Raw genomic sequence first — 12,504 nt, 5'->3', positions numbered from 1 at the left:
CCCGTCCCGAAAACACGGACGCTGACGCTGAACCAGCGACTGTGTGTGGAGCGGTTAACCGACAGCAGATAAATAACGGGAGGAGAGTTGTCCTGTCGGTAGCCTGTGAGTCAGGATGATTTTTTTTTTTTTTTTTTTTTTTTTTTTTTTGTTACCGTCCATTGCGTGCCAGCGTTTCCCCTGAGTAGCAGGTTTATGTGTGCTTCTTAAGCGTTTAGCATAAAAGGATGGGGATGTGAGAGGATGTGAGCGGTTCACGCTGAAGGAATCAGATGCTCTCTGTGTGTGTGTGTGTGTGTGGTGTGGTGTGTGTGTGTTGTGTGTGTGTGTGTGTGTATCATATCTGTATCTCCCTCTTCTCTCGCTTTCTCCATAAGCACGAAATAGACCATTGAATTGTAGATTGCCTTTCATGACAGGCGCACAAACCTCACAGACCAGCTGTGCATTCATCCACTTTTGAATGTTGTGTGTGTGTGTGTGTGTGCGTGTTGTGTGTGTGTTTGTGTGTGTGTGTGTGTGTGTGTGTGTGTGTGTGTGTGTGTGTGTGTGTGTGCGTGTTTCCGATGCCATCGGTGCTGTTAGTATAGGGTTCATCTATGGTTGTGGTTGCTAAGGCAGTGTAGGTGAGAATTTGGGTTGTATCTAGGTTGTGTCTATGATCGTGATCAGCATCCCTCTAGGCTATGACTGAGACGTGTACTTTAGGGTCAAAAGTGTGTGTGTGTGTGTGTGTGTGTGTGTGTGTGTGTGTGTGTGCGTGTCTGAATCTGGCTTCAGTTTTTGCCTCAGAAACTACCTTGTTGAAGTCCTTGCCATTACAGATAACCACCATTCAGATAGTTTACCTTAATGCATTCATTAATTCTCTAAGGCACAATCAACCCACAGTATTGAATTAGATGATAATAACATGCTCAGTCTTAGTTCAAGGACCTAATGGCTTCTCAATTTTCTATAGTGTGCTTCATTTGTTTATAAACACCTAAAGGTTAGGCCTATTAAGTATAAGTATTGCTGTTATTTTCTTGCCTGTTTCAAGTCCTACTCTAATACCTGAGAGATTTTACTACCCAAAGACATCTGTCATTTGAAACAAAACAAAACAAACAAGACAAAACAAAACAAAAACAAAATAACAGCCAAATGTGCTATTATGGATGAGACACAGCATCACAACGAACCAATAGACAAATAAACACACAGCAGCATCCAGTGTAGGCATCAACTTGCTATTACTTGAGTGATGCTCTCACTCAGGTTGTCTGACCCCTTCTTACACAACCAAATTGCACTCTCAAGATGCTGAAAATGACAGATTGGGCCTTTAACCTCACTCCACTAGGAGCGATGCTGAGCAGTTGTCTCTAAGGGGCAATTATTTGTGAACACGTCCCAGAATACACTCGTAGCCACTTGTTTTGATGCTAATTAACAAAGGCTTAGGCTCAACGCAGACAGAACCACATGAATAGCATCATACACTTCGGCAGCCATTTACAGGCATATGGCAGTTAAGTTCACATTTCATACACGCACACACAGACACACGCAAGCAGTAGCCACAGGCACTGGGAAGGCCGTGGGTTGAGAGTCCCGTTGCGTGGAAGGCTAGAACTGTGGATGAGAGAGGAAAGCCCATAGGCAGATGAGCATTGTACCATATAAATATAAAACCATCCCCTTCACATACTATACCTACACACACACTCACAGTATGAGGGGTTTCTTTGACCACTGAGCATTGGTGTTAGGTGTAGAGAGGATATCAGCACCTCATATAATTTACAAAGCTCCTCCATGCTGAATGAAAGCCAAATGAATGGCAGCAAATATGAGAGACAGTTATCTACTCTTTCCATCCCCTGGCGGTATGAGCATGGCGCCCTTCAGTGTAGTGCACACAGTGGTCATGAAACAACATCCACCATATAGCCTGGAAGACCATCTCCCACTGCGCTGGTCGGTCTACTCTGTATCATAGCAACAGTGGTCAGGGAAACAGAGAAATGATGAGAGTGAAGAGAAACTAAAGCCGGGTACAAGTTAGTCACACACATGGAGGCAATGTATCTACTGTAGCCAATCAATCAGGGGACACAATGGATGCAAGTTAGTGGATCAGAAAATGGATCAGCCCACATGCATATCACTTGAGAGTTTTGATTCTGGGTTTTAGAGGAGGAAGAATGAGGAGGGCTGTACAAACAGACTTCAGAGTGTATCCTAAATGTCTCTTTCTTTCTCTCTTTCTTTCTTTCATTCTCTCTCTTTCTCTTTCTCTCTCTCTCTTTCCCTGTAGGACTGAAGAGGATAAGAAATCCAGAGCGAATGATCAGGATTGCTGTTGGTTACACAGGACACACCCCTCCCAAGAGTGACGACACTGACGCCAACAGTAAGAGACTCACAAAAAAACCCCACACCAAACTGTGTGTGTGTGTGTGTGTGTGTGTGTGTGCGTGTGCACGCGCGTGCACGTTTTTATGCATGTGTGTGCGTACATTAGTCTGTAACACGGGGTGACTTCGAGAGCAAGTATAAAAGCCTTCTGGCAGAATGATGCGATGCGGGAACTGAGGTCTCCTTCTCATCTGCTCTGTAACAGATCACCCTCACATATACACACACTAACACACACACACACACTCATATACACACACACGCAACCGCACAAAACAAACACACACTCTATCTCCCTGTGTCTCTCTGCGACTCTCTGCTGAGACTTCATTCCCATTCAGCTCTGTAACAGATCATGTTTATTCATGCATGCCAATACGGCGTTAGTGGGTGCAAGCACAAACGCACACACACACTAACACCAATATGCACATACACACGCACACACACACACACACACGCACGTACGCATGCATGCACACATAGCCACAGAGAGTCACAGCGAAGGCAGGGCTTATAGTAGCTATCAGCAGTTTATTGTCATACCTAATCTGTACACATGACATTATCTATCTATAATCCTCAATGGGCCTGGTTATACTGGAAGTGAGATGAAGTGTGTAATCTGGGGTCGCTGCATGGCGGTGTGTGCGCTTGTGTGTGTGTGTATGTGCGCGGCGAGTATGTACGTGATTGTGTGGGCAGGGAATAGGTGGTGTATTAGAGGGACTATAAAAGCAATGATTGCTTTGATTGGTTATTGATTCCAGAGGACATGGCGCAGATGCATTTCTGTGTGTACAAGCGCCTGTGTGTGTGTGTGTGTGTGTGCCTACATGTGTGTGTGTGTGTGTATGCCCGTGTGTGCATGGCGTGTGTGTCTTTATATGTGTGTGCATTTGTGTTACAGGGACAAATTGGAGGAAAATAAACAGATGTGAGGAGGAGCAGACAGACATGGTGCTTAGTGAGGTGGTGGTGTGGGGTGGGGTTATGGGTTAGGAAGGGTGGGGGGTACTTGGAAACAACCCCACCCACCTACCCACCCCCTATCCATTTCAAGAGGAGCAGATGGCCTCATACCTGCACCAGGCCCTTTTAGTTTATGAAGAGGGGGAGAAGGAGACGCAGACTCCCATAAAATAGCAAATAGCCAGCAGAGTAGGGGGTAAAGTAAATATGGAAAGTAGAATAGAATAGAATAGAATAGAATAGAATAGAATAGAATAGAATACATATGGGATGGCTGTTAAAATGGGCAGAGACTTCCGGAGCCTATCCCTGTCTCCTATCTGTTCTCACTCCCAGCTGGAGGATTACTGGAGGAAAAGTTTATCAGCAGAATGATAAAATTAGCATGCACACCCATCTCTCGATCCCTCCCCACCTCCCCCCTCCGCCCCCTGCTCTCTCTCTCTCTCTCTCTCTCCCTCTCTAGTCCTCTCCCTCCCTCTCTCTGCATCTCTCTCATCCTGTACCATGCACCCCTTTCTTCTCCCTCTCCCACTCTGTGCCCTGGCTCTCCCTCCTGCCCTCCCTCCCATCCCTCTATCTAGTTGCTGTGCAATGAGCCTTTCTTTCTGTCACATTAATTTCATCCCAAAAAGGGGAAAAATGTGAAAATTTCCCCTGACGCCTCCTAATATCAGTAGGGGGAGAGTTAAGAGTTGCATTTGGAGCGTTTTTCTCGCTCTTTACAGAGGAGAGTTTTATAATTAACTGACAGCCATCTCACAAGGGCATGGCTTGTTTCTGTGTTAAATATGGAGATGACAGTTTTATGAGGTTAAAATATTCATCAGTTGGAGGCCGCTCTTCTGTGTGATTCCAGACTAAATTGTGGCATTTGATAGGCTACTCAAAGCAGTGTTTCACTTTGGTCGAACATTTTCACTTTTTAGCATGCAAAACCTCTATATGACTTGTGAGCTGCATTAGCATTCAGGGTTTTTTTTTAGCACTCTTTTGGAGACTCTTGACTGGACCTCGTTTTTTTTTTTTTTTTTTTTTTTTTTAAATGAAAGCAAGTGAATGAGTGCTATCCCTAAATATGCCTGATACAGCTAACATGGATGTCTGAGCACTGATTAAAAATATTTCACTACTTCAAATATGAATATAAATAGGAATCACACTGACTTTCTGTATTTAGATTGTGGGGTTCTTTTTTGTTTGCCAAAATGGTTTAATTTTCTGTGCTAGCCAGAAACAAAAAGGCAGTGTTTGCCCCACCCCCTCTCTGTGATGTCACATCAGTGCACAGCTTGAGAGTCATTTTGGACAGATGGAGAATAATTCTGAACTCTATTTCAGAATTGTGAGAAATACTTCAAAGGGTTACAACAATGTAAGTTTAATTTTTCCTATCACCAGTAGTGCTCACCAATGTATTTGCTACAGTCAGAAGCTGCTGCTGTCTGTTGTATTGCAGGTTTTCCTTACCTGCTGTGAGGTCATAGGCTCCTGTTGTTTTCAAAAATACATTAAAAACAGCTTGCAGAGACACACTGCTGCTTTGAGTAGCATAGTACATCATGCTGAGCAACACATATATTTTATTTTTTCTCAAAATGACCTTATAAGGACAAACTCCTGCTTGGCTCCAGACCACATTAATGACATGTTTACCAAATGTGTGCCAGGTAAAGCCCTCTGATGTTCCTCGGATTCTTTTCCTCTGGTTGTTCCTGAAAGAAAGCGCTGGAAATGCTGCTATGCCCATGTGGATCCAAACTCTGGAACAGCCTCCCACGCATTCTGAGAGCTACAAAATCAGCGGAGGCCTTTAAATGCTCCCTCAAACACACTTGTTTAGCCTTGCTTTTACTTGGGAACAGTTTGTTCTATCTGCTGTGAACCATGGTTGTTAATTTAGACAGACTGAGGGGAATTAAACAATTTGATCACAACTTTTTATATTTTATTTTATTTTATTTTATTTTATGCTATGTTATTTTATTCTTTTCTTGACCTTTATTTATTTCCAAACATTTTTTTTCTCTTTAATCACATTTTTTGTTGTTTTTACCACGTTTTATTTTTTTATCTCCACTTTTTGTGTATTTATTGCATTATATTTTGACCCATCTTCCTTGTAAAGCACGTTGCATTGTGTCCATTAGATTTAACTTAATTTGATTTGACTGGAATCTTTTGTAATTGCAGTCGTAACAAAAGTAGTTCCATGCTACCAGAACTAAATGCAAAGAGCTTATTGCACATGTTTGCCTCTCACCCTGCATTCAGGTTTCATTTTACACCACCAGAAGTTAAGAAACAGCAAGCAATAATGGGAAAAAGTGAAAATAGACCCTAGTTAAACTTGATAAACAGCTGAGTGATGAAGTCTTATTAGGAAAAAGTACAATTCACCTGTTGTTTAAAAATATGTATTGCGTTAAGGCAGCGGTATGTCTCTGCGAGCAGCTTTAATGTATTTTTGAAAACAATGGGCACCTATGACTTCCAGGAGATGAGGTAAACTTGTATCAGAGCAGACAGACAGTAGTTTCTGACTGTGGCAAATACATCGGGGGGTTTAAACTCTTCACAGGCATTAATGGCAATAGGGAAAATCTAAATTACAGTGGTGCTATCCTTTAAGATACAACTCTTTGGGTGGTAAAACCTCATCAACATTCAATAAACCCATGAAATTGGTCTCCTACTTCTTGTCAGTGGGCCAGTGGTGGAGAGTAAATATGACGGGAGGTATAAGATGATGGTCGTTTCCATGAATATTACCAAGGTGTGCTTTTAGAGGATTCCAGCACCAAGGTCACTGCTAAAAACGCCACGCCGGGACAAATACTGTGATGTGTGCTCTTTGATCGCGCGCTGCGCGAGTGTGTGTGTGTGTGCGTCTGTGCTTTTTTGGGGTGTGCATGTGTGTTTGTGTATGTGCCTATGTGCGTGCGCGCGTGCATGCGTTCATGCGTGTGTGTATGTGTGTGTGTGTGTGTGTGTGTGTGTGTGACGGGCTTGTTTGATGTGGTGGTTCTGGTACATTTCAAGAGGCAAGGCTCTGATGAGAATTCTTCAGAACAGCGGGGGGAGGGGAGGGGGTTATAGCCAGGAGGGGAGGAAGTTTTAAACACTGATTGGCATTCATAGCGAGAGGCTGGAGTGCTGCTAAAAAGAAATTAGGCTTTAACTAAGCGCACCATTCAGCTGTTTAACTAAGCTGCTGCACCGTTCAGCTGTTTTGAAATTCTGTCTTCTCAGGCCTTCTATTAATAAATGCATAATTGATTAGGGGGAGCATACGTGCCTGAACACACTTCTACTGACACACACACACCCCTACATACTGACGCACGGGAACACACACATACACCCATGCGTACACTTTTGCACTGCTATAATACTTCCCTCTCTTTATGTCCCTTTGTGTTGCTTTGCTCCATCCCTCGCCTTGTGATCTCTTACTTCCAAATCCTCTTTTCTCCCCCTCTAAATCTCTCTTTTTCTGTCTTTTTCTGTCCCTGTCTGTCTCTTGTCTCCCTGCCTGTCTCTGTCTCCCACTCTTACCCCCACCCATCTCTTTCTCTCCTTCCCTCTCTCTCGCTCTCTGTCATCTGCCCTCAGGTACACTATAATTCCTTCCCAGGGGAGTCATGAGTGGACGCCCTCTGCTCAAATGCTTATCAATAACCTTTGAGTGCTCTCTCTCTTTCACTTCTGAGTGGCAAACCCATTGGGCACACACTCACAGACACACACGCACACATGCATACATGTACACACAAATACACACACACTCAGGGGTTTTGCAGATTGGCTTTAACCTTAGAGTTCTCTTCCTCGCTGATAATGGGGAAACATCATCTGCAATCTGCTTTCTCTCCTCTGCTTCATTGATTAGGTGTGATATGCCTCAAAGCTGAGTTCTTGGGCCAATGCTGTATGTATTTATAAGCTATACCCGGTCTTATTTGTGAGAATATCTCTTTTTTCCTGGTATGCCAAAAATTCTCTACTGTATCACTATTAACTCAGAAAATCCCAGAAGCTGGTGATATTACATGACTATCTTAAGGATTATGGAGAAAAAAAAATTCTATCAAAAGCTTCAAAAATGAGGACCTTCTTTGATAAGCATGACCACACCTCTATGAATTCAGTTTCTTGGTCCTTTAAAAGTGTGCATTAATCTTTTAAAAATAGAGTGCTGTACAATTAAAGATTATTATTATTTTATTTTCACAATCTTCAGAAATGCTGCTGTTTTGTACTTCCTTTCACCAAGTCTGAGTGTATAGTTAAAACTCTCCCCTTCCCATTATCCCTATTTACCGTTCTTTATCTTTTTCCTCTCGCCTCTTCCTCTGCCCCTGCCTCCCTCTCCTCTCCAGATGAGCCAGGCCAGCTGAAGATCTACCTTCCCAAGAAGCTGCTCGAGTGTCTACCCAAATGTTCCTCTCTGCCCAAGAGCGCCATCGCTGGAACACCAACGAGGTGAGAATGAGATCAAACTCAAGAGGGAAATATCGGTGACAGTGAGATGAACTCAGTGTTTTCTGCCGGTGACTCATCTGTAGCTAATGTCACACCGAGAGATGAACGGGAGGTAAACAAACACAATGACAGCTTTTTATTATCGGTCTTTAAAACAATGACACCAGGCAAAGAAAAAAAAACATTCAAGCTCAGAGCCTAAACCCTTCTGCCACGGAGTTGTGTGTTCCACTTGACATTTTGTTCCTTGCTGTATTTTGTAATCCAAACAACTCAGGGTTAAGGACTGGGATTCAGGGGCTCTTGGTTCTAAAACTCGAAGGCAGAAGCCAAGAAAACAAAAAATCGGGATACAGATTAAATGTTTCCACTACTGGGTGTGAAAAGCTGATGGTCAGTAACATAAAAACTGCTATCTGAAGATCACATCGTTGCTATGCAAACCATAGCAAGTCCATTAAAAGTGTAGCACATGTTTTGCTCAAAGTTGCTTTTTTCCACCCCTTTGTTTTGAGTGAAGATGATGCTCTAGTTCCTCTGTGTAATGTTGTCCTCAAAAATATGTTCTGTTCCATTGTAAAAAAAAAAAAAAAAGACAAGAAAATGTGTCAGTGAGCAAAAAACTAACAAAAGCAGTGACCATGAACACAAAAATTAGATCAAAAAACAAGCCAAGAATTTGTGGCAACTTCAGGGCTTTTTTCGATGCTCTTCACCCGGGGTTACGCATTATAAAACTTTTAGTAACCCTGGGCTGGCAACAGTTTCACACGAGATATCTGGTGGCTGACAATTTTAAGTAACACTGAGATGTATTTTGATGTGTTAAGCTGATATTCAGGTGTTGTTTGAGATAAAAGACAATAATGAGTGGCGTTACCTGACTATTCACACAAGCTGAATAGGTTGAACGGCTGACGTTCTTATGCAGTAAATCCACGATTATTATATTTTTTCCAAGGTTAACAATTAAAAGCAAGAGAACGTCACTGGATGCTCCATAGCCTCTTGCTTTATTTCGACCCTACATGGTCATATTGATTTGACAGCTGTTCCTCCTGACTGCTCCTGCTCCCTCTGCTCCCACCGCTGATCTCCACACCCAATGCATTGCATTTTCAAACTAGTGGAGAGGAACCGAAACTGGGGGTACCGTCACACTGCAATATGGAGGCTGGCTTTGTGCCACCCTGGGCCAACATTAGCCTCATATTTGCAGGGTTAACATTAGATATCTTAAATTTAGTCATTAGCAATGCATTATACAATGCATCCGAATTAGCCTCGGGCCAACTCTTAACTCAGGGCTAAGGATAACCCTGAGCTAAATGTATAGGGTGTGAAAAGCTTTTCAAAGTTGAATGTCATTCCAGACAGAAGCTGTTTGCTTAGGGAAATATTTGATGGGTAGAGATGGATGCAGGCATTTGTCATCAGCAGCTCCTTGTTTATGCAACGTGCAGCTCTCCACTGGAGGTTAGCTCCATCCGTTGTGATGCGGTTGGCCTCTGCTGAGACATTTGCTCTATGTGCAGGCTGTGCACTCCATTATGGATGTGTGTTTGTGTGTTTGTGTTATTGATTACCGAGTCCAGAATTATTATGCAATGCAAAGCTTATTTGGCCTGTGGTTTTTCTCTCAGGAAAGTCATTACATTTTTCATGCAATCCATCTCAATGAAGGTCATACTGGGAGTTAAGCACAGTGCCTACTGAACAGTGTGATCACATGAATAGGCAGTGTATGTCTGTGTGTGTCTGTGTGTGTGTGTGCGTGTGTGGTTCAGAGCAACGTGATCACTGCCGGTTAGAGACTTTGTGTTGAGGCACAGGGGCTAGACCGGAGCACCGAACCCCCCTCCCCACGCCCCCCCTCCACACACACACTTCTGTCTTTCTCTCTCGTGCTAAGTCTCCCTCTCCGACTCACCATCTATTCACTATCTTTATCTTTCATTTTCTTTTCCTCCCCCCTCTTTCTCTTTCTCTCTCACCATGCTCTCTCTCTCTGATGAGGAGGTTGCAGGCTCAGTTCAGGGGGAGGTTGGGTGTGTCCCTGAGCGGATTCCTTCAAAAGCTCCTCTTCCACCCAGGATAAAGGTTCCTGCATACTTAAACACTCACATTGTGTCTGCTGCTCCTCTTGCTTGCTGCTTTCAGAGGAGGAGCCGTGTGTACGCTTTGCTTTGTGTGTCTGAGCTGTGCATGGATCTATTTACGTGTGTGTGTGTGTGTGTGCGTGTGCGTGTGTAGACTATCTGTTAGGGATGAGCATGTGACTCCAGATTATTGCAGTCGATTATTTTGTAGCTGCTGCAACAGAAAAATTGATTTTTTTTTTTTTTTTTTTTTTTTTGGTGTTGTCGATTTTATCAGTCTGTATTGCAGACATTGCAAAGAAGTGTAGACTTTTCGTCAGCAGCACATTGAAAATTGAAATTATTGTTGGTCATTGCATTATGTACACATGTAGGATTTATTTATATAGCGTAGAATGGTGTATAACCATGTTACACATTGTATTTTCCAGACTAATCCGTTTGTAAAACCTGAAAATAAAGTTAATAAGACACATCAGCTGTCAAATGCAAAAGTCACATATGATGCTTTTTATTTATTTGGTCAGTCCCCTCTACGCATGCAGGGTTGTCTGTGTGTTTTGTGTGTATGTTACGTATGTGAATATCTGTGGGTGCTCTGCTCCAGCCTAAATGTTGCTCTTAAAGTGTGATGATGGATTTATCAGCCAAAGTATGTTGAAAATACCCAGTAATATCTGGCATTGTACACATTTTTGTGCATGTGTGTTTGCTTGTGTGCACACATGCTTGTCTGTTGCTAATGTCCAACTCACACTGCACAGGGCTGGGAGATGCTGACACTCTATTTTTGTCAGCTGTTCAGAAAAAAAGTAACACCCCTTTCGAAAACTCACTGAAAGTTTAATTTTAAAACGAAATGGGTGTGTCACTCTGTGGGTGCATGCAATAATGTGTGGTGTGTGTGTGAGAGAGAGAGAGAGGAGAGTGAGAGGACCAAGACATAAAAGCCATAAACTTATGCATGTGGAACTAAAGAATCAATTTTGAATTTCCCTCATTATCAGTGTTTGGGTGTTGGATTTCTGCATGCTGATTGATGCATGTCTGTGTTCAGCAGTTGGATTATGCTGTATATGTGTGTGTGTGTGGTGTGTGTGTGTGTGTGAGAGAGAGAGAGAGAGAGAGAGAGGAGGAGAGTGTGAGAGATGGAGAGATTACTGTTCTGTGTTTGGATAAGGATGGCTCTGATTAAGTCAGACTTAATCCTTCCAAGTCTTCATCTGATATGTCCTTATTCTCACCCTTTTGTTAGTGTGTGCTGGTAGTGTGTGCTGGTGTGTGTGTGCTGGTGTGTGAGCTGGTGTGTGTGTGTGTGTGTGTGTGGTGTTTTCAAGCACGCGTGTGTGTGATTGCATATGATCCTCTGATCTCTGTTTTGTCACGCATGGGCTCCCCCGACACCTTGGCCTCCCACGAGCACTGAGCTGTGACCCCATGCATTGATTCACAATCGTCCACTTCCCTCCTTCTTGGTTCTCTCCTCTCTTATCCTCTCTTCCTTTCCTCTATCCCTTGCCTTCCCTCCCTCCCTTACTCCTCTCTCTCTTTCCTTTCTCTCTCTCTCCTCATCTCTCTCTCTCGTCACTCTCTCTCGTCCTGTTGTGTATCCACTGGATGTGTGAAATTATTCTGGGGATGGAGGGAATGGATTCCTCCCTGAAGGGCTGAGCGGTAGGGTGAGCCTTTTGTTCAATAATAGATTGGGGGTGTATGTGTATCTGTCCATAGTAATAGGCTATAGACTAGTTTAGATAACAAACCCGCACTCAGGTGGACAGACTGAGCTGGAGCCTGTTTTATCCAAATCCATCGGGACAGGGTTGTTGTTTTGTTTGAACAAAATCTTTGGAGCGCTGAAATGCGGGGGCTCTCAAACTTTTCATCTTTAGAAAAAGAGAAGTTTAGCCTCTTGTCCTGGGACCCGAGCTCATGAAAAGATATTATTACTCATGTCATGTGGGGACCCTTGACTTCTGACTCACAGTTTCTGAAGCCAGACTGAGCTGAGTATTTAAATTCCCACCCGAAGCTTAAATTCAGACGATGAAACGTGCATGCACACGCCATGTAAATTCGCACTCCTTTGCACGATCTAATGTGCAGTTTAAAGGCTTCTTCACAGTGGGGGGACTACAGAACAGCCCCCCGCCATGTTTCAAATGATGCAACTGTCAAACAGCTTGGTACAGACTTCAATTGCATCACACAGAAGACAGCCCTATGTTCCACTACACTCCTGCACGCGAGAGTCTGCCCCACATGTCGTTCGGCCGCACAGGCACAATGCACGTGTGAGGTTCAAGCACAATTATGGTATATGTGATCTGAAATGATGTGATATGAGATGCAGTGTTGTGTTGTGTGCTATAGAAATCTTTTCTAACCATAGTGTGATTGAATGATAGCGATACGGTGCGTGGGAAGCTATCTAATCGACAGTTCACACACGCTCATATCTGGCTGTGCCGCTGCATGATATTAACATGACTGCTTGAATGAGCACAGATCAAAAAGGATATACATTTTAGGCCACTGCCCCCGT

At 43.4% G+C, this 12,504-nt stretch overlaps 1 protein-coding gene across 1 annotated transcript in view; it reads left to right on the top strand.

Moving 5' to 3' along the window:
• The window catches only part of LOC115359142 (calmodulin-binding transcription activator 1-like), a 61,462-nt gene that overhangs the window by 190 nt on the left and 48,768 nt on the right, over positions 1-12,504 (top strand). The window contains 3 exon segments of the mRNA XM_030051488.1: positions 2,303-2,398; positions 7,758-7,829; positions 7,832-7,860. Coding sequence (XP_029907348.1) covers positions 2,332-2,398; positions 7,758-7,829; positions 7,832-7,860 — 168 coding nt within the window. The 5' untranslated portion in view covers positions 2,303-2,331.

This window comes from Myripristis murdjan, chromosome 5 (genome assembly GCF_902150065.1).
Source record: "Myripristis murdjan chromosome 5, fMyrMur1.1, whole genome shotgun sequence".
NCBI lineage: Eukaryota > Metazoa > Chordata > Actinopteri > Holocentriformes > Holocentridae > Myripristis > Myripristis murdjan.
Note: the sequence above shows the minus strand (reverse complement) of the source record. Positions and strands in the feature narration are given on the sequence as shown.